Source organism: Amblyomma mixtum, chromosome 4, assembly GCF_055824585.1.
Source record: "Amblyomma mixtum isolate Tamu chromosome 4, ASM5582458v1, whole genome shotgun sequence".
NCBI classification, from domain to species: Eukaryota; Metazoa; Arthropoda; class Arachnida; order Ixodida; family Ixodidae; genus Amblyomma; species Amblyomma mixtum.
In genome coordinates, this window is record NC_143015.1 from 153,610,280 (window position 1) to 153,633,161 (window position 22,882).

At 50.7% G+C, this 22,882-nt stretch overlaps 1 protein-coding gene across 2 annotated transcripts; it reads left to right on the forward strand.

The window, feature by feature from the left end:
* Positions 1 to 2,531: 2,531 nt before the first annotated feature.
* On the forward strand, positions 2,532 to 21,290 carry LOC149348838 (protein argonaute-4-like). 2 transcript variants are annotated; one of them, XM_089588394.1, is made up of 6 exons: positions 2,532 to 3,221; positions 7,428 to 7,762; positions 14,805 to 16,841; positions 17,915 to 18,142; positions 19,053 to 19,380; positions 21,160 to 21,290. In XM_089588394.1, the coding sequence occupies exons 1-5, from the start codon at positions 3,191 to 3,193 to the stop codon at positions 19,362 to 19,364; spliced, it is 2,943 nt and encodes a 980-aa protein (XP_089444520.1). In that variant the 5' UTR covers positions 2,532 to 3,190; the 3' UTR covers positions 19,365 to 19,380; positions 21,160 to 21,290. The 2 variants fall into 2 exon arrangements, with proteins under 2 accessions (XP_089444520.1, XP_089444519.1); XM_089588393.1 differs by lacking the exon at positions 2,532 to 3,221 and adding an exon at positions 6,032 to 6,700.
* The last annotated feature ends 1,592 nt before the right edge of the window (positions 21,291 to 22,882 follow it).

Here is a 22,882-nt window from a genome sequence, read left to right on the forward strand (position 1 = left end):
GGTGAAGACAAGTGTGTGACTGCGTGTTCGTGCTTTTTTTTTTTTAGTTGAGTGCGTCGTCAAGACCAGGTGTTTTTTGCCGTGCATGCGAGCCGCAACAATGGTCGTCGAGAACACCGGTACATTTTGTTTATTTGCAACATCATTTTCGGCGTTTTTTTTTGAAAAAGGGGCGGATGGGGACAATTGAAATAAAAAAGTAACTAGTAACGTGATACCTCACGTTACCGAAAAATGTTAACGTAAGTAGGTGACCCGTTACAGTTCCGAAATGGTAACTAGTACGTTACCAAGTTATCGAAAAAAGTAACGCGTTACCGGTAACGCCGTTACTTGTAACGCGCGCGTTACCGACAACACTGAACCTTGGATGCTACCACTGCTCGCTCGCAATGCGGTGCTCGACGCTTGGTGTCACTGCTTATGAACCTTGTGTGTGTAGCGCTTGTGTGTGTGTTTCCTCTCTTTTTTGTCCGTGTCTTTGTTTGCGCTATAATATTTCTAATTCATTATGAACCGGTCTCGACTAGCTAAAATCGAGTTCATGTAAATACGCGTCGGTCGAGTAGGGTTGACTTCCCTCAGCCCGACCCCCGACTCAACCTGGCGTTACTGGTTCATGTAAACAGAGCTAAGCAAGCACTCGCTTATGCAATGCCAAAGTTTGCGTTCAGTCACCATGCATAGCTACAGGACGCTCTCGGTGCTTTTGCAAACCACACTTCTCGTCCTTTTAAGTTTCATCCAATTTTGATTTGCTTGGTGCCTTGTTGGTGCTGAGAAGCGGAATATGGGTGTTCGGCGCTGGGAAACCTCGTGCGTGACTAGGCAAAGTAAGCTACAGGCTGTCACTACAACCGAGGACATGCTTCTGTAGCTATGTAAGGAAGGCTACGCGGAAATGGGAAGAAAACCAGTCATAAGGCCTTGTGCTAGGAGCTCCTTTCTTTCCTTTTATTTAGAGACTCACTACATAGGTGTTCATCACAATGGAACCTTTTCCGGGTAATGTCCTGCGGATGCACCAAGCCTCTCTTCTGCCATTTTAACTGACCGCACCTGTCTGCTCGGGCGAAACCAGTAACCCCACCCTACCATTGTAAAAGAATTTTCGCAGAAAAGACTGAACCCAAACCGGAAACGCTAAATTGGTGGGTTACTAGGAAATGGTCCATTGTATGACGCCCCACATCCTTCTGTGCTCAATGGCTTGAGATAGGTTAACTTTTTTGTGCTTCGGTCCCCGGAACCTTGGCCGCATACCTACAGAAAGTTCTGGGTCTACTTTTAGTACGCGGAAGAACGAATACTTTCGTGTCGCGGTCAAGGGTCGCCGTGTAGTTTACACACCTGGATGGGGCAATACAACTTCCCTCGTTTTTGGGGTACTCAGGTGCTGCCGTCTATCGACAGAAAAAGTTCAAATCTGAGTTGCCTTGTAGCTGGTGAGCCCTCTTAAGAACATGACCGCGTAGGTAGAGCTATAGGCTATAGAATTATATGTCTCCAGGCCACTTCATGCGATTCCGTTTGGGTGCGCGAGCTTCAACATCGGGACAAGTTGTCCAGGCGAACTTGGAAGACGTTCAAGAGGTGCAAGCCGTACAAGCAGCAGGCAATGGAGATAACTTCACACTGTAAGAGGCATATTTTAACGATTCAATCACTTTTTGCTTCCAATAAATGACAGTCAGCTCTAATGCCCCCCACCCCCACTCTTCTAACCCTCCCATGCACACAAACACACAGTCAAAATATACTTCCAGAGTCGCAGTGGAATTTAATATTTCAGTTGTTGGGTAGCTGACCTAGCAATCGCGTGCTTCAGACGGTAATACTGACGGCGCCAATTTTTCCCGGCTTGTCCACCTATGGCTGCTAAAAAAAATCATTCGTTAACAACTCGGTGGTGGTGGCGGTGAAAACATTTACGAAGAAGGGACAGGAGGTATGTTTGGATCAGCCCGAAAGGGACTGATCGAGACCTCGACCGCGCCGTGGGAAGAGCTAAAAGGGGGTAGTGAAAGAAGGAAGAGAGCGTACGAAGCGCCACACTGGAGGACTTTAGCTATTTCGACCACCAGCGATTTTTTAAAACAATTTCCTTCCTTCATGCTTTAAACGTGTACGGATCTCACAGCACAAGGCGCCGTCTGCATTCGCCTCCATCCAAAACCGGCTGCCGCAGCCGGGACGCCGGAGTTTGATCTCTCGTCGTTCGGCAGCCGAACGCCATACCCACTGAGCTACAGTACGAGGTTTTAGCTGTACTTAAAGACGTGCGATCGAGCGCGTCGCGAATTCGCGTCTACTGTCTTGAAAAGACAGACGCAGGGCCTCTCATATGAAAATGTGCGTCTATGTGTGCGGTACTTCGCCACATTTCAGTTAATCATGCGAGTTTCCCACGGATATTCTCTACAGATGCCACGTTTCTAAAATCAAAAAGACGTACCTCATAATGTTAAGATTTGCGAATTGCACTACCGCCATTGGTAATAAATTAAACTGTTCAACTTAAGTCAGATCTGCCCAGATTGGCGGAAACAGTAATTTTATTTATTCATAGGCGGCGCCACTTTAAGCTAGTTCTAGAAAAACGGTCGCTGGTGATGGACAGGTTTTGAAACGTAGTTAGGGACTGGCGTACACACACACACACGCAAGCCACGGTGCACACGCGCATATGCGCGCACACGCACATGCACACATACACGCGCACACGCACACAAGAACGCACGCACACTTCTCGTGTCTATTTGGCAGGGGTAGAACGCGACGGAAGGAGGTGTATGGCCCGGGTTTTGAGCCAGTGGCGTTGCGACACAAGTAGGTCACGAGACCGCGTTGCCACGCCATCGGTAGCGGACGAGACGAGCGGTCATTTCAGCGTCACCATTCTGTTCTCGCTAAGCAGAAGAGAGGTTTGACAGCGGCGAGGTTCCGACTCGGTCGCATTTATTCCAACTCGGGCCGATCGAACTTTGTCGCCGCTCCGACGTTTCGGCGTCGTCGTCTGGTGCCTAGTCCAACCCGGCTCCTGGTAGCGACGACTGCTTCAGCGGCCGCGCGTTCCTGACATCAACGTATCTTACATCGAGCACGCTACCACTTCTGCTGGTCGTGGGCTAGGCAGCGTCACCGCAAAGGGAAGTCGGCATTCTTCGTTTATCAACTCTGAGAGGACAGGATGTCGAAAGTGGACGTGATTCGAGTCCGCAGTGAGTACTTTTCGCTTTTTAAAATTTCCCGCGCGTTCACTTTCATTGTTCACCGCGGGGGGTCCTCCGAGGCGCGGCTTGAGATACCATGGCAATGTGTTCGAAATGTGTGGGCGTGCCGTGGCACAGAGAGAACCTTCGCAATTACTTCAGCGGCGGTTGTTCGTGCTTTTTCAAAACCAGGAACCGTGGAGGCAATTGCGTGCTTTGTCGCCTCATTTTCACTTAGACGCGGTGGCGAGTCAGTCAGCTTGATAGCTCGCTTGGGCGGGTTTTCCGAGTTCAGAGTGCGGCCAGCTATAGTTTACATTACATACATTGAGAGAGTTCCTCGTCACTGCTATACTCGTTTGTAGTTTTCGCGTGTGGGTGCTGTTATGTTTGACACAGTCTTAGAACGTCGTCAGCTGACGTGGCCACACTGGGGTGTTCGATCAGTGGAACAGTCGCTCGTGGCTTGAGCTTTTGCTTCCGATTTGCAGTTATTATGAACAGAAGCGCCGGCGGTGTCCTTATTGACATTTACTTCAGTAATTAAGCGGACTTTCGTGTGGAAACTGCTGCTGCAGTGAGTAACACGCGACACAATTGGCATTTTATTCGTGTCGGTGCGATCATACGGTGCTGGGTTACTGCCGCTAACGCTATGGAGGTGAATTGCGCGAATTTTCCCGCGCGTCGTTAGTATGCGTTGTCTCAAATGCGGCGTACTGTTCCTCGAGGAAATTTCACTTGTCTTATTCTCTATTGTTTGTCTCTAACCACTCTGAAAATTTTTGCTCATGCTTTTGATTCGGCCTAGAACTTGTTCATATCTTTTTATTTGTTTGCTGTCACTTACGGGGCATTATTTAACACGTGTGCTCGAGCTTCTAATTCAAGCCTGGTCCTTGCCGCCGACCACACATGCTGCTCTTTCCCTTCGGGTCCTGACCATGGTGGAAGCCTATTTGCATTGTGCTTTGTATTGCTTCTATTAGTTTGATGGTAGTATATTTAGCTTGGTACTTCAAAGCTTCATGACTTGCCGCGTCTCTAAGACGAGTCAGCGGCAATTTCGTGGCTCTGTTTCACGTGCGCAACTTGTGTTGTGATAGGCAGATGCCCACGGACCTGACTTGTCACTGGTACGACTGTCAAGACATACGGCGCCTTTTTGGAGCGAAAGCTCTACTCGATGCAAACCTCTTATCTCCGATTCCGTGTCTCCGGATGACTTTGAAATAACCTTCTAATTCATACAATAGCGACAGCGTTACTGTAATCTACATAAGGTGTACCATGTCCACAAGGTTCACTGTGACCACCCTGGTCCACCCTGGTGGCATGGTCTCTGACCTTGACTTCGGGCCGCCCCCAAAATTTGGCCCACCCACCCCCGAAATTTGACCTCGGCCGATTTGGACCAAAATGGATGTCTAGCCATAATTGGCCGCACCGAACACGGTGGTGACTTCCAAATTTAGCCCGGGCGACCCTAAAAATTTGGCCCACTCCCGAAATTTGACCTTGGCCGATTTGGACCAAAATCGATATCTTGCCATAACTGACCGCACCCAACACGGTGGTGACCTTCAAATTTGGCCCGGGCTACCCCAAAAATTTGGCCCACCCCCGAAATTTGACCTTGGCCGATTTGGACCAAAATCGATATCTAGCCATAACTGACCGCACCCAACACGGTGGTGACCTCCAAATTTGGCCCGGGCTACCCCAAAAATTTGGCCCACCCCCGAAATTTGACCTTGGCCGATGTGGACCAAAATCGATGTCCAACCATATTTGAGCGTGCCCGACATTATGGTGGCCTCCAAATTTCGCCCGGGTCATTTCCAAAATTTGGCCCGGGCCACCCCCGAAGTTTGACCTTGGCCTATTTGCACCAAAATCGATATCCAACCATAATTGAGTATGCCCAACACGATGACGACCTCCAAATTTGGCCCGGGCCATTGCCAAAATTTGACCTTGACTATTTGGGAATTTTTGTACTATACAGGTTTAAGAAAGTTATAACTCTGACATTTTTTCTTTATGGTTTGAGTTTGATTTTATGACATTTTGCGTTTACTGAGATGTGTTTTTTAGACCTTGTCCATTTATTTCGGTTGGTTTAAGCCTGTGACCTATGCTGGGGCAGGCATCCCCTCCCCCTTTTTTATTTTGGCTTTTGCTTGTAAGAGGGGCTCAAATTGAGTTAATGAGGCCTGCCATTCCTTCTAGCTCTTTCCTCTCCACAGGGCGCGAAGGTACGTACAGTTTCTGCCAAAAGTAACCAGGCTGCACGGTTTGCTTCTCACTCGTATAGTAGAGCCCTTTACGGCTTCCCTAAAGATCAAATGGTATTAAAAGGTGAGCACTATAGGTCTGTCTTTACCTTAACGATTTAGAGCTTGGGGGATGGCATAAGTGCTCCGCTGTACAATGAGAGGCAAATCATGCATTCTGGTTACTTTTGGTAGAAACTCTACATACTGTCGGCTGCGGGGCTGAAGAACACAGCCTCCTGCACTGTGCTTTCTGAGAGATCACGAAAGGACAAACTTTCCCAAGTTAAGCTCTTATTCCTCTTGGTTTCATACTTCCAAGCGCAGCTTAGGGAATCTTCTCTTTACCACGCGTCGTGACGTCATAAGCGAAAGTACGGAGCCAGACGTGACCGTGCCGGCCACGACGTTTGGCAGGGCTGTTAACCGCGTTCTGGGCGCTAACCACTCCAGTCCCGCTTCATGATCGTCATCATCCTGACTACGCCTACTGCAGGGCAAAGGCTTCTCCCATGTCTCTCCAATTAACCCTGCCTTTTGCCAGTTGCGACCATCGTATCCCCGCAAACTTCTTAATCTCATCCGCCCACTTAACCTTCTGCCACCCCTGCTACGCTTGCCGTCTCTTGGAATTCACTCCGTTACCCTTAATGACCAACGCTTATCTTGCCTTCGCATTGCATGCCCTGCCCAAGCCCATGCTTCTTCTTCTTGATGATGATGATGATGTCCTCAGGCTTGATGGCACATACCCACGGTGGGGGATTGGACAGAGTGCATAGCGGATACAAACGCACGCATGTTACAAGGAATGCAGTATCAAATTATACTTCCGAGACGAAGACGACGAAGGAGCACATACCACGAGCCGGTGGCATGCTGCGCGCGCGCTCGGCCCCGCCCCCCTCCCTCCCTCGTCTGTGACGTCACAGCTCGGGTTCAACACTGGCTCGCTCCCCCATTGGCCCGGCCCGGGGCGCGCACATCCGGGGCTGAGGTTAGGCGCGCGGCACGCTCGGCCCAGCTCGGTCCAGAAGGAGCTCGTTCATCTGCCGGGCGGTCGCTGTGGCATCCCTGCTCAGGCGCCCTGTCTGTCCCCGCGCCCAACTGTCCAGGAGTCCCCCCTCGTCGTCGCAAATCTGGGCTCCCACAAACGTTCCTTGTCCCCAATGGAGACCGTCCCGCTAGCGCGACCAAGAGGCCGCGGAAGAGGTGAGCGATTTTCATGGCCCGCGATTTTTTTCGCGAATCGCTGGCTGTCGGGCCACCACGCCGTCTGACCGGTTGGTTTGGGATGACGTCACGACCGTAGACGGTCACCGCGTCGCCCTATGCCGCGGGCTTTGGCCGCGGCGAAATGGTCCGCGCTTGATTCCGCTTTTAGTTTGAGTGGCGGTTCGCTTTTGACCGTAGCTGATTTCGTCGTCGGTTTTCGCGATGCTGACACTCTTCCACGAAATTTTTTCGGAGGGCATGGAAATTGCGTGTTTTTTTTTTCGCCACTATTTTTAGGTTGTCTTGCGGGAACGCACGAGGCCTAACCCCTAGGCTAGTGCAATTGGCCTGTCGCGCATCGCTTCCGCGATTACGTCTTGCCCAGAGGTGCGCGATCCGCGTGTTTGGTCGCAGTGAAGCGACGAGCTTTGCCATGCACTTTTTCCGTTCAAATTCGCGTCTTTGCCGCTGTTCCCGTGCTAGGCGCTACAGTGGGTGTCCGTACACTTATTACTTTCGTCTAGAGACAGTCGATAGACTATGAATAGACAAAAATGAAATATCTATGAAAGGCAATAGTCTATAAGAAATCTATAGACTGTCCATAGACCATTTTTGTAAGCGTATTGCTCGGAGCTCTTTGATTCTGCCATGTTGAAGAACTCCTCACGCATTGGTAGTAAGCCTTGTCGGTGATGCTAACTGTCCTCCCCTTTTCTTCCAGGAGGACCTACCGGGTGCTCGCAGGTCGCCCCATCGGCGCTCCCTTTCAATGGCGCCACCCAGAATTCGTTCGCGCACGCCATGCAGCAGCGGGTGGTCACAGCGGCCCCGCCCCAGCTGCGCCCCAGCACCGCCACCGTCACCACCGTCACCGCCGTCACCAACGTCACCGCCGTCATCACCCGCGGCGGGGGCACAGCCAACGGCAACGGGGCTCGCACCGTGGCGCCCACCGAAGGCTCGCCCACCAGCTCGCCGTCGCCGACGGCCGCGCCAGTGCGGACCCGCGGCAGCGTCGGCAACACCAAGTCGCAGAATGACGAGCTCAAGATTCAGGTGAGCGGCGGCTGCTTCTGCGTCTCTGGGGCCTGTGGATGGGTTTCTGGGGTGAAGTGTTGCCATCGCCGTCGTCGCGTGTCGGTTTATTGGTTTATTGGGGTTCAACGTCCCAAAGTGACTGAGGCTATGGGGGACGCCGTAGTGGAGGGCAACGGAAATTTCGGCCACCTGGGGTTCTTCAAAATGCACTGACATCGCACAGTGCACGGGCCTCTAGAATTTCGCCTCCATCGAAATTCGACCGCCACGTCCGGGACCGAACCCGCGTCTTTCGGCTAAGCCCGAGCACCATAACCACTGAGCCACCATTTTAAGTGCAGGCGTTACGCTGCTGAGCGAAAGTGAAACTTGTCTAGGAGCTACCGCTGCCTTGTCACGTGAGGGCCGCTTTCCCATGATGCTTTCCATTATATTTTTATAGGGTTCAGGGCCGCCGCGGTGGCTCAGCGGTTATGGTGCTCGGCTGCTGACCCGAAAGACGCGGGTTCGATCCCGGCCGCGGCGGCTGGAATTTCTTTGGAGGAGAAATTCTAGAGGCCCGTGTACTGTGCGATGTCAGTGCACGTTAAAGAACCCCAGGTGGTCGAAATTTCCGGAGCTCTCCACTACGGCGTCTCTCATAGCCTTAGTCGCTTTGGGACGTTAAACCCCATAAACCAAACCAAACCAGAAATGTCACGTGATGCTCCCTCCGTTTTTTTTCCCTCCATGACCTCGTAGTACCACTAACGCCTCAAATCGGACAAAGGTAGCGCGCCATCTCCTCTTCCTTCGCTGCTACTGCTCGCTTGTCGACAGTGGCTCCCCCTACTCGGTGCTCAACCAGCAGACGCTCTCCGGAACTCTCCGGAATGATCGCGCTACGTATGACATCGCGGTGTTTGTATACGCCGCTCGCGTTGTTTGGCACCGCGGGGGAGGAGGAAGGAAAAAGCGCGCGAAAGCACGTGACAGCGTCCGACCAATGGGATGAAGAAAATTGAAAATTGGTTTTTGATGAAAGTAAATGGCGCTGTATCCTTCTCACATTTTGGTGCACACCTGAACCGTGCCGTAAGGGAAGGGATAAAGGAGTTAGTGAGAGAAGGAAGAAAGGGGTGCCGTAGTGGATGGCTCCGGAATAATTTCGACATGAAGGAAGGAGTGAAAGAAAGGAAGAGGTGCCGTAGTGGAGGACCCTGGAATTATTTCGACCACCTGGGTCAAAATTATTCCGGAGCCCTCCACTACGGCACCTCTTTCTTCCTTTATTCTCCTTTATCCCTTCCCTTACGGCCACCCTCTCTCGACATTGGGCCTCCCATTGGAGTGACCATTCTCCCGTTGTAGGGCCTAATGACTAGAGAGGATGGGCAGGATAGTAGTAGTCGAGCGGCATTCTTCAGAGGTTGGCGTTTAATTCATTAAGGGGCTTCGATACCGCGTTCAGAATGACTAGAGACGCGTGTTTACATTCCTTGCTCAGGTACTCTCGACGTAACCCGCGTAGCTACTTGACGAACGTCACGTGTGGCTTCGACGAAGCACGGAAACTGGCAGGTAGCGTGTTGTAAAAGCACTACGGGCTCGCTTAAATTACTCGCCATAACTTTCGTAGTGTATTTTTGCTTTCGATTGATGCGTAAGACAATACCGAAACAAAACCTTCTTCGTGAATGTGGCGTAGTGGTCACAGTAAACCATATTTTTTCATTCGGAAAACACGAAAAACTGAGCATTTCGCAGTATTTTGCAAACACGTCCATTTCCACCCCCGCTTGCTTTAAGGAGAGAATGCAATAGTAGATTTAACGCGAGTAGTAACATTCCTAAAAGATGTCGTCAGGAAATTGTAATTTAAGAATTTGTTGTCCGCCAGCGCAACAGTGAAATCTTACAACCTTGTGTTTGGTGCATGATAGCCTCAGCTGCTTACGCGCCATACCACCCCGCTCCCCTTCACAAACACTTGTAAACATGAATCACCTTGTGAAATTCACCTGCGCTCAGTACCCAACTTACCTAACTGAATTTATTCCATGCAGTATCACTTTCCCTTTCATTAATCGAAGGACTGTTGTGACGTCACAAGTGAGCACCAGGTCTGGTGAAGCATACAAATACTGTAATATATGGCTCATTGTTCATTCGCTGCTATTTTGGGCTTCTGGAGCAGCTTAGTGTACGAGTGTCAGTGAATTAAAACTACAAAGCAGCTTTTATATTGCGGTTTCTGTCTGCCATACGTGATATCACACTCACTTATGACGTCGCAACAATCTTCTGGCAACTGAAACTATATAGGAAAAAAAGTATTCATATGAGAAATTTTTATTGGGCGCTGACGAATTCCGCGTGGTGATCAATGTTTACTAATGTCGTACGCACCATTCCAGACCAAAAACATACTTCTAAAAATTTGGCGTCTTCACTCGTTACGGACTCGTTATTCATGGCAGATTGCCTACAGCTGTTACTTCGCCCCACAGGAGCGCTGAGTCCCCAAAATTGACTCTTTATTCGTTGCGAAAGCACTCCGCGACAGCCAAAGCGAGACCTCAGGTGGCCGCCGTAACTACGCTGACCTTGTTTCAATTGGTCGAAATGGTCGTGACGTCACAGTGCGCGAATTTCAAACGTGGCCAATTGTACTTTGGCTAGTAACCATGCTACCAATTAAAGGGATCGTATAATGATGCTCCAAGTAAGTGGGACTGAGTTTAGTTAATTGTTTTAATTAACCACTTAGCCTAATTAACCTTTCTAGTGAGATCAGAAAAATAAATCAAACCGAGTAGGAAATTGGTCGAGTTGGGGAAGCGAACCAGTGTCTCCGGAGTGCGAGACGAGCACGCTAACCACTCCGCCACGCCAGCTCGATGTAATGAGCAAAGGTGCGTCTAGTGAATACGGTGTCTTCGTTCACTCCCATCTTCCTCCCTTCCCGTTACGGCGAGGTTCAGGTGTCTACCGAGATATGCGAGACATATGCATTTCCTTTCCTCAAAAACCAATTTACCGTCGAGCAAGGCGTAGAGCCGAACGGGCGATAGCGTTACGTGGACTCCCTGGCAGCGTTGCAAGACGCTGTCGCATTCCACTCTCAGAGGCGAAGCTTAACATCTTAACCACACATCGGTGGCACAAGCAGCAACACCGCACTTCGCAGCGTAAAGGGAGAACTGCTGGTTTCAACGGCTAACAATGGCAGCACAGCCAAACGCAGAATCGGGCGCCTAAGAGCTCATAAGAGAAGTTTACGATCAAAAAGGGACATCCGTCCCTCTACAAAAACAAAGATACATTGCGGCAACTGATGTCGCCCTATGCACACACACTCGCAGGGAACGTAAGTGTCCAAAAACAAAAAGTGTCCAAGAAAGTTCTAGTGGGTCCATACGCGGGGGAAACACGCCGGGTTGAAAACCGCGCACAAAAACAACAAAAAAGCGAGTAGACCAGCGCCGAAGGAACTGGTGCTCCTCCAGTGACACGAGGTCCACGCACGCACCAGCCGCAACATGAGGTACATGGCCCTCTGCAGCCGTCCTTGTAGAGCCGCTGCACCTCTCTGGCGCCATAGTACGACACAAAGAAGTCTTGGTTTGGTTTATGGGGTTTAACGTCCCAAAGCGACTAAGACTATGAGAGACGCCGTAGTGGAGGGCTCCGGAAATTTCGACCACCTGGGGTTCTTTAACGTGCACTGACATCGCACAGTACACGGGCCTCTAGAGAAGTTTATTGGACTGATTATTCATACAAACGGACCATAGTCCCTCACAAAGACAAAAACACCAAGGCAGCGACTAGTGTCGCTCGGTACAAACAAGCTATGAAACAAGAACACGACGGCGACTGCTGTCGCCGTTCACACAAAATCATTCACAGCACAGAATGTTCAAAGGGTCTATAATGTCCAGGCAGCGCGGGGGGGAACTAACATACCATCGAGACAGACAGAGACCGCGGACGTCCGCCACACTTCCGTGACTGCATGGCTTGACAGCTAGCGCACTTAAGTTTAATGCATCGACTGTATCTTGCGCCTTTTAAATTTAAAACAGGCCGAATATGACGGCCATTCTTGCACTTAGAAAATTTTTCGTGAAATAATTACATCAAACTCTTAATTAAATTGAGAGTTCCACAAAAACAAGGTAAGCGAAAATTTTTTGTTCTACTTTTCACGAGAAAACGGCTTTTCTAATGTGAGCGCATGACAAACACCAAGGTGCCTTAATTAGAGGTTTGAGGAAAGGCTTTCACTCTCTCCTTCATCCCTTTATTTATTTATTTATTTATTTATTTATTTATTTATTTATTTATTTATACATACTGCAGCCCAATTATATGCGCTGTGGCAGGAGTGGGAAAAACAAAAAGCAAAATACTAAAGGTAACAAAATGTACAAAGTGAGCACAATAAAGTTCAGAACACACAAAAAGTAACAAACAAAAAAGGAACTGTTAATGGCACGGTAGGAATATTCAGGTATTATGTGTCTTCCATGGCAGTTATAAAACTTTGAACTGGAGATGAACGAATGGATCCAGGTAGAGAATTCCAGGCTTCTATTGAACGGGGAAAAAAACTGAATTTGAACAAACTAGTACGTGCAAAATACGGTGACTTCTTGTAGATGATAATACGGTCACGGCGCGGTTCCTTTCCTCAAAACCAGTTTTCAAAGAAAATGGGGCAGTGGTGGTGGTGGTGAAAACATTTATTAAAAACGAACAGGAGGTATGTTTGGATCAGCCCTTAAGGGACTGATCCTTACAAACACTAGGTGGAGGCCCCTAGTATGGGACCCCAGAGGCAGTGGCCACCGCCCGGGTGCGCCCGACTAAGGCTTGTTGAGCCTGTAAGTCGTGGCAGCCGAGCAGGGTCGCCTCCCAGTCCTCCCGGGTTCGATAGCCGGGTTCGAGGGGCAGGCCCACACCATGTGACAGGTGTCCGAGGACACCGCAATACAGTGCGGGCAGTTGCCGCTAAAGGAGGGGTCGAAATGTTTTAGTGCTGCCGGGCACAGCAATGTATTGGTGAAAGAGGCGGAGAAGGAGCCGCTCATCCGCCCTCTTGAGGCCTTTACATGGCCTCAAGAGGGTAAAGGCGATGTCTATCTTGATAGTGGGCAGTAATCACACAATCTCGGTGGACACCTCGACCGCGCTGTATGGGAAGCGGTCTTCTGCGAAGTCAACAAAGTGCCCCCCTGAATTTTTTTCGTTTCATTCGAAATTCGCGCTATTTAAAGAGAAAAAAAAACTCCCCAGCAGCACAGGTAATCGGGCCAATATGAAAATGTGTTGGCAACGGCTGGCCCTGATACCATCCATTCCTATACTCCGTTTCATACATCATGTGCAACGCGGTGAAGGCTACGGAAGTAGTCCGCAGAAAAAAATAAAAGAGGTGTATCCCTCCGCGCTGTTTTGTGGCCGTGCGGTCTAACGCGTCGCTCCATCTTCCTCCCTTCCCGTTACGGTGAGGTTTAGGTGTCCACCGAGATATGAGAGATACATTTCCTTTCCTCAAAAACCAATTTACCGACGAGCAAGGCGTATTTGTCCGCGTTTCAGATTGGTCCATATTGTCGTCACGCCGCTGAGCTGGACGCCATTTTCTCAAAAGTAAAAGGGAGGCGGACAGAAAGAGTAAACACGGCGGCCAGCGGGGACAGCGAAAACGTGAAATGGAAAAAGACGACACACGCAAAATACAAAATCACAGATCTCGACCGATTCGCTCGCAATATCATCGTTTTTTGTCACGCTGATGACAAATGTATTACCCACGAAGCCTGTCGGCAATGCATTTGTTATTTTTCGCTCACCACAAGCAACGCACTATTTTCTGTCACGGATGCAGGCTGCGCAAAAAAGAGCGCTAGCTTTGACAGCGTTGCACCTGATGTATGAAACGGAGTATAATAGTGGACAGGTTAACTGTGCTACTTGGGCCTCAAGATTCGGTGCCATTCGGGTAAGAAGGTATACTACGGTCGATTGAAGGCTCAGATGAGTGGATATTGTGCTGGTCGTGTTCACAGGCGAAAACATGTGTATGCGCCGAAACGCGAAAATCGCGAGCTCTCATCAGCAGCGTAGAGGTACGGCGCGGTTCAGGTGTCCGCCGAGATATGTGAGACAGATACTGCGCCATTTCCTTTCCTCAAAAACCAACTCGCCATCATCTGGCCAGTGCATTCCATTCAGTTCGCATTGTTTGCTTACTCTACTGAGATCCTTTTGACCTCTCCATTGTCAACAGCGTGACGCTAAACGCGGATGTATGGAGGAGTTGACTCTTGGACAACTTAACGCCTTGTCCAGGCGCAGTTTACGCGCGGAATTTTTGCGTAATTGAACCGCATACACAATTCTGTACAAAATCATATTTGAACGGGAAAGATTTTATGAATTTTTTTCAGCACATTTTTCCGTATGTTGTAAGATTTCTCTAACAATATATCTGCAGATCTCCCGTCGGCAGGCGTGCTTTTTTTTCTTAAGTTTTTGCTACCGTCGAAAGCGTTCCCCATTTGTTTTCTATGGCAGCCTGAATTACTCGATGCGAGCAACGGAAAAATACATCGTAAAAATGGATAATGACCTTCAATACAACAGTACCTTACAATTTTCTAATATTCGAAACTTATGTCCAAGAATGTTGGGCATAAGTTTGCTCACTTCCCGTTCACGTCCTTGTTCACTATCTGCTGCTCAATTATACGATCATGAACCAACTAGCTCACCAATCCACCTTATTAGTTTGTTTGTTTGTTTTGTTTGTTTTATGGGGTTTAACGTCCCAAAGCGACTGGGGCTATGAGAGACTCCGTAGTGGAGGGCTCCGGAAATTTCGACCACCTGGGGTTCTTTAACGTGCACTGACATCGCACAGTACACGTTAAAGAACCCCAGGTGGTCGAAATTTCCGGAGCCCTCCACTACGGCGTGTTGGACATAAGTTGTGCGCTGTAACGTTAGTTGTAACATGAGTTGTGTGTTTATAACGTTAGCCGCGAACTGTCGATCCCCGCGCGGTGTGCAGGAAATCGAGCGGACCCTGCCGTCCCATTTCCCGCGCCGGCCCGCGCAAGGCAAACTGGGACGGCCGATCCAGCTGACCGCCAACCACTTCAGCGTCGAGATCCCTGCCGGGAACGTTTTCCACTACGACGTCGAGATCTGCTCCGAGACGCGCAAGGAGGCCAAAGTGCCCGAGAAGCGCAAGTACCGCTGCATCAGCACCAAGATCAACCGCCTGGTCATCGAGCTGCTCGTCAAGAAGTACCGGGTCGACCTGAACGGCTGCATGCCCGCCTTCGACGGCCGCAAGAACCTGTACACGCGCCGGGAGCTCAAGTTCCGCGAGCGCACCTTCACGGTCGACTTCGAGGAGGACCAGCGGATTCAGAAGTTCATCGTCAAGATCCAGTACGCGGCCACCGTGAACCTGGACGCGCTGCACGCGGTTTTCGACAACCGCGTCAACCAGGTTCCCCAGGAGGTTCTCCAAGCCGTGGACATCGTGCTGCGACACGGACCGTCGATCAAACTGACGCCCGTCGGACGGTCCTTTTTCAAGCCACCGCCGCCGAACGACAACAACACCCTCGGAGGCGGCCGCGAAGTCTGGTTCGGCTACTACACGAGCGTCCGACCCGCTCAGTGGAAGCCCATGCTCAACGTTGACATGTCGGCCACCGCCTTCTACGAGCCCCTGCCCGTGACCAACTTCATGTGCAAACTGTTCAGCGAGGGCCGGCGCGAGATGTCGGCCGGAGACTTCAGGGATCTGCGCGACTTCCAGAACGTCCGTCTCAACAAGGAGCTCAAGGGTCTGCGCGTCAAGGTCACCCACCTTCCCTACCCTCGCAAGTACAAGGTGGTGCGCGTCACCAAGGAACCAGCCAAGAAGCTCTTCTTCAACATGGAAGACGGCTCCCGTTGCTCTGTGGCCGACTACTTCCAGAGCCGTTATGGCCGCCTTTCGTACCCGAACCTGCCCTGCATCCAGACCGGCAGCGCCACCCACCCGGTCTACCTCCCGCTGGAGGTCTGCGAGATCGTCGAAGGGCAGCACTGCAAGAAGAAACTGGACGAGAACCAGACGTCCGAGATGATCAAGCGCACGGCCCAGCCTCCGGCCAAGCGTTTCAACGAGATCCGCCAGTCGGTGCGGGACCTGGTCAACAGCAGCGACCAGTGCCTGCGCGAGTTCGGCATCAAGATCAGCACCGAGCCGACGCAGCTCAAGGGACGGGTGCTGGACCCTCCGTCGCTGGTCTTCGAGAACAACTCCGTCGGCAAGCCCCGCGAGGGCACCTGGGAACTGCGCGGCCGCCACTTCTACAAGCCGGCCACGCTGACCCGTTGGACTCTGCTCAACCTGAGCCGGTTCGCGCAGCGAGACAGCCTCGACAACTTTGTCAAGATGCTCATCCGCGTCGGCCAGGAGCTGGGCATGCGCATCGAGCAGCCGCTGGACGTGACCACGACTGACTCGAACCGCAAGCCCGTGCGGAACATCCTGCTCGAGGAGCAGCGCAAGACGGCCAGTATCGAGATGATCATCATCGTGCTGGCCAAGAACACAAACTACGCCGAGATCAAGCAGGTGGCCGAGACCGAGATCGGGCTGCGCACCCAGTGCGTGATGGACAACAACGTGATCAAGAAGTGCAACGCCGCGCTCGTCACCAACCTCTGCCAGAAGATCAACGCCAAGCTGGGTGGCACCAACAACAGCCTGCTGGCCCAGGAGAAGCCGGCCATCTTCCAGAAGCCGGTGATCATCATCGGCGCGGACGTGACCCACCCGGCGCCCGGGGACAAGCTTCGGCCCTCCATCGCGGCGTGCGTTGGCAGCCTGGATTCCATCCCGTCCAAGTTCCACGCCTCCATTCGCGTCCAGATGGAGGAGTCCGCCGCCACTTCGCGCCTGGAGATCATCAAGGACCTCAAGGACATGATGAAGGACATGCTGAAGGCCTTCTACCGTGCTACCAAGCACAAGCCGGAGCGCATCATCTTCTACCGGGACGGAGTGAGCGAGGGCCAGTTCATGGAGGTCCGCAACCGCGAGGTGAGTTTCGAATGCGAAATAACTGTCGGTCTGCATCTTTCTGGTTTGTTCATAATTGAAAGGGGCAGCATCATACCTGGTTACAAGTACAACATCGAATAACATCGACTGCCGTATCTGGCGGGTCTTAGTGTATATAAAAATGCAACACAGCGCAAGGACAGGGATGAAGACTGACACCGCAGCGCTGGTGTTCTTCAAAGTTCGCTGTGTTGCATTTTCAGCTCTTATGAATTAGCGAATAGCCCGATCAGCCACACTTGCGAGTTAATATAGATGCCACCCGAGCGAGGTTTTCTTCACAGACAGGCATCGCATGGTCGGATACATAGCACTATCATTTGCAACGAGCTATACTTCCTCTAGCGGATAGATTCTTAACCAGATATTAAGCCATCAGCCGGCGCCGGTTACAAACTTACACATTTCCAAACCCGGCCCTCCGGACTCTTACGTACCCAGGGCAATTTTCAGAAAAATGCGCAAACTGCGAGCTTAGGGCCACCTTGGACCACATACTATGGGAGTGTCCTCAGGCCCCCCGGGAGGGACGACACATAGTCGGACCAATGGAAGCATTACTAGTGAGCTCCGACCCGGAGACTCAACTACAATTCGTCTACGCTGTCGAGTGCAAAGACCTTTCGGCCGTCGTCTAGGCGGGTTGCCCTCTAGCTACCCTCTTTCTATTGGGCCGCGGCGGCTAGAATTTCTTTGGAGGAGAAATTCTAGAGGCCCGTGTACTGTGCGATGTCAGTGCACGTTAAAGAACCCCAGGTGGTCGAAATTTCCGGAGCCCTCCACTACGGCGTCTCTCATAGCCTTAGTCGCTTTGGGACGTTAAACCCCATAAACCAAACCAAAAATTCTCCTATCCTATCCACCCGTTTTACAAATAACATACCAATTTACTCACACCGCCATAAGGTTCTTCTAACTCGGTGCACAAGACGACGGTTCGTAGCTCCTGCACCACATGGTGTTGTCCTGTCCACTGTGTCCAGCTCAAGAAGCAGTGTAGCCTTTTAGCCGACCAGTTCAGGACTACAACTGGGCCCTGATCTTGTTTCCAGGTGAGCGCCATCCGACTGGCGTGCCAGGAGCTGTCCCCGAACGAGACGTACGAGCCGGCGCTGACCTTCATCGTGGTGCAGAAGCGGCACCACACGCGTTTCATGCCCGCCAGCGACCGCGATGGTGTGGGCAAGTGCCGCAACGTGCCACCCGGCACCACCGTGGACTCCGTGGTCACGCACCCGCTTGACTTCGACTTCTACCTCTGCAGCCACTTCGGCATTCAGGTGCGCGGTGACGGAACGCTTTTCTAGAGAACCGAGTCTGAGTAGTCGGTGCTTGTAGCCATAGAGGATCGTAGGGTCGCTGAAACTCCCTAATGACGTAGGAGCCAACTGAACGTGCTCAGAAGTTGTGGGTGCAGCATTCAGCCGACCACTACGGAGGCAGCGACAGTGAACAAGATGAGTTGTTGGCAGGTTGGCTCATTTTAGCGTAAAGATAGGTATGCAAAAGGGACAGCCACATGAAAGAAGACTTTTATTGCGCTTGTCCAGTCTTCTTTCATGTGATTGTCTCTTTTGCGCAACCAATCTTTACACTACAGTAACAGCGAGTTTGTCCTAAAATGGGCGCTCCTTACACACTAAGGAGCACAGAAAGACTGTTAGGTCTACGTGCGAATAGGAACTGCGCATGCGCGAAATTCGGTGGTACGTGGCGCAACAGCCTGCAAAAGGGTTCCAGCAAAGTGGGGTCCCCCAAGGTGAAGTAGATTTGTAGTGAGGATAATTCTGTATAACTGCGAAGTTTCAGAGAAAGCTGTATAGCTTTCCTTTGTAGCCGTATGGCCGCGGTCGGGTGGATGTCAATGAGTAATTATTCGTTATTCCAAAATGGGATGTGTTCAGAAGCGGGGACCCTGCAGAACGGTAACAAATTTTAGAAGCACCTAATTTAAGACTACGAAGTTTCAGAGAAAGCTGCATAGCTTTCCTCTGTAGCCGTATGGCTGCGCTCGGGTGGATGTCAATGAGTAATTATTCCTTATTCCAAAATGGGATGTGTTCAAAAACGGGGACCCTACAGAACGGTAACAAATTTTGGAGGCACCTAATTTAAGAGACTGCGCAGGTCTTGGCGGGGATGTGACGCGGTCGTCTCCCACCAAGATGCTTAACCATCCCTTTGGCGCAGGGTACGAGCAAGCCGTCCCACTACTACATCGTGTGGGACGACTCCAACTTCACGGCGGACGACCTGCAGAAGCTCAGCTACTACCTCTGCCACACGTACGCCCGGTGCGCGCGCAGCGTGAGCATCCCGGCTCCAGTCTACTACGCGCACCTGGCCGCGTACCGGGCCAAGAACCACGTGATGAGCAAGGTGGACGTGTCCAGCTCGAGCAGCGACTCGTCCGGGGGCAGCGCCGACTCCGTCTCCACCAGCCAATACGTGGAGGCCGTCAAAGTGCTCGACTCACTGCAGACCGCCATGTACTTCGTCTGAGGACGACCGCTGCGGGGTGAGCGATGTTCGGAGTTCAGTGAACTGCCTTGACGTCACCGTGCGGGTTTTAGCGCGGCCCACGGGGTATGAGAGGCATCGTTGTGGAGGCCTCCGGATTAGGAATGAACACCTGCGGTTCCTTAGCGTGCACTGCCATTGCGTGACATATGGGGGTCTTCCCAAAGGCACTGTGCCATCACGGCAAGTCACTTATAGGAGCAATTTAGTCTGTGTGCGTTGGACGCAACGTCTCTACGCGAGGACGCATTGACAGAAAGTTGCGCTAGACAGTGCCGTTAAGGAACATGTAGTCTCGTTGATAAACTAAACATGGAAACACGGGACCCGAAGGCACGGACAGGCTGATTGCCTACAGCTTATGCTGCAAAAGCTCTTGCATAAAATAAGGCAGGCGTCATGATACCAGACGTTTTGGGTAGATTTAGAAAATTCCTGGATACAAGGTGACGTGTCCTTGGTGAGCCGATGCAATCCCTGCGGCGCCCAATTCGAACATTCCGCGCTATTGTGCCGCGTTAGCAATTTATTGTTCTCTTCTGCTTCGCCCTTCTCAACCAGGCAATAGCGTAGATGACTTGAATCAAGCGCCGTAAGGATTGTAACGCCTCACCACCAGACGTTGAGTTTGAGCTGAACTTCCTACGCATCTCGTGAGCTGTTTCGGTCTAGCGCCAAGTTATTTTCTCACTCTGCAGGGCATCCCCTCCTGCCCTTTGCTACGAACTCGCCGTTGACTGTAACCACCAGACCGCTAGCTCGTGAATATTGGCGAACAGCTGATTTTGAGACGTATGTCGCGGCAGAGAGTTTTTCCGGATAGTATTTTTTTATTTCGGCCAGACTACTTTTAGGAATTTGCAAGACTTAAGGTTTAATCTTTGAAGGTACTATTGATTAACACTGCTACACCCAGCATTATTTTTTCGTTTGTGTTTTGTTTTTTGCATTGTCACACTCTTTACTGTATTGCCCCTCCTGCTAGGGCCAGTTTATTGGCCTGCAGTATCGATAAATAAATAAATAAATAAATAAAAATCCCTGCCCTCCAGGAATTTAGTTGAACCATTGCTAGCAAATCTCGATTTGTCGTGACGTAACGGCCACGACACCGAGAACGTTATCCGGTTTTATAGTAAAGAATGCAGTGAACTGCTTAATTTTTGCGAGAACCTAATATTCCGCATTTTTCGCGAATCTCTTGTTCCTCTGAATAATTTGGCCAAAATGTCTGCATACCTTTAGTATGTATTTGCAACGCCCTTGCCATTCAGCGTTGCTCAGATTTTATTTCCGAAATACCTGGCCTATAGGATATATATGCGAACGCCTTTCCATCCCTCTAATTCGCGATAGTTTCAGTGAGTCATGCCGCGGTTTACAGGCTTCATCCGGTTTGCTATTAAGTCCAGCATTACGTCCACTAGAGTTGGACGTGCCTGGTGTATGGGCACATCGTACAAGCTTGGAACTCTCTCGTGAAAGAGAGGGGAGGTCCTGCCTCTTCTGCTTCGTGAAAGCTAGTGAATGTTCCTAGCAATGATTGCATAAAATCCGTGAGAAACTGACAGTTACAGCAAAGTTAGACAAGTAAAACCTGTCTCTGGAAAAGGGATCATGTACAAAACCAGGAAAATTTCTTTCGCAGTAGCTGTGTGCTTTATTTTATTCTTGTGTTCGTCTTAATATTTTGTTACCGCTTTAGTTGGCTATGATGCAAGCTGGTAGCTTGAAACAGTGGCATGACGCGTGTGCTTGCCCGTTTTGTTCGTTTCAGGTCTTCAGCAGCAGGGCAGACTGGTGGCACTCTTTTCTTTTTCCTTTTTCTTTTTGTGTGTGCAGTGACATTCAAGGGTACTCTGTTTTTGTTTGAACTTTGAAATAAAGTGTCTTGTGCTTGTTGTGTCACTGCGTCGTTTTATTCAAGAACAGGCGGACAGTCAGTTCCATTGAGCAATATGGACAGGGAGTGTGTCATGAGAGAATAATTAGCATCCTTTGTAGCCATATGGCTGAGTTCGTGTGGATGCCAATAGCCAATTACTTCCTTATTAAAATCTACACCACCCAATGAACAAACACCCTCTCGCCTCTCCCCCCCTCTCCCAGATGTTCTGCTAGCCGTACTGGTTAGCTCTGTGGAGACTGCCCCGGAACGGCGGAGGACCCGGGTTCGAACCCTGGACCAGTACAAAACTTAGGTTTTGTGTAAGGTTTAGTTCCTTTATGGACTTATGGCTGCGCTTGGTTGCATATTGATCCCGCATTCAAAATCTGTCCGACCTTCTGGAATTAAAATCTAAGCAGTCTACAAGGGCTGTAGCAAAAGTATTCACGTAATGTGCTGCTGCTGCTTAGTCTGCTGAATTGTTCGTTCTACCCACTGTTGCAGTGTGGCGTTTGGGACTGTGGTGACGTGTTGTGTTGGCATTCCCATGTGTGGCAAAGCCCCCCACCAGGGGCTGCGCTTTCAAGCTGCAACCAGCCGGCATGAAGTTTTTAAGAAATTCAGTGCACTGTTTGTGCGCAATCCAGATAAACGCCCGCGGCTACCGCACGTACCTGCGTCAGGCGCGTATATTTCATCGGGAAGCGCGTTCACCTGGCGAAAAGTCTGCCATATTAGGCCTTCTACATGACACGTACTCATAGGTGCTCGCCTGTATAAGTTCCGGTCATCGCGAGGTTCGTCCTTAAGCAGCTTTAAATTGACCAAATTTACTGCACACTTACTACACGCTGCGTGGACCGCCTACTGCTGCTTAGGCAGTTCGTGGAACTTGGGTGTCGAAAAAAGGAGGATGGCATGTACTCCAAGCTTACACCCGTCGCGGTGGCTCAGTGGTTATGGCACTCGGCTGCTGACCCGAAAGACGCGGGTTCGATCCCGGCCGGGGCGGCCGAATTTTGATTGAGGCGAAATTCCAGAGGCCCGTGTAGTGTGCGCGTTGAAGAACCCCAGGTGGTCGAAATTTCTGGAGCCCTTCACTACGGCGTCCCTCATAGTCTGAGTCGCTTTGGGACGTTAAACTCTGATAAATCAATAAAGACTGCATACTCAAGACCGCAATAAGCTGGCATTGAAAGGGTTTTCTTCACACGCATGGTATGGTCCAAAAGACTAATTCATTCAAACTGAAAACATAACAAAAGTGATGGTGCTGCCTCTCTTGGGGCATGACAGCAATAGTCGCAGTTTGTCCTGCACCACACAAACGTCATGCTGGCACAAAGTTTTCGGGAAGCCGGTATCAAAGTTCGCAGCCCCGGCCTCCATGGCATACTTGGCATACTTGTTTGGTGGTCACGTGTAGTGCGTCCTTGTTACGAATGTAGCCTCATACATTTGCAACCTGCAGTTACGAGTTTATTTTTAGGGAGTGCCGGAATCCCTGTAAGGAATGACTGAGACTTCAAAAGTAGCTTTGCACGCGTTTTCTTGACCGTCCATCAGTCTGGTAGCATGGTAGGGTAGAGTGACAAAGGAGCCGAGAAGACTG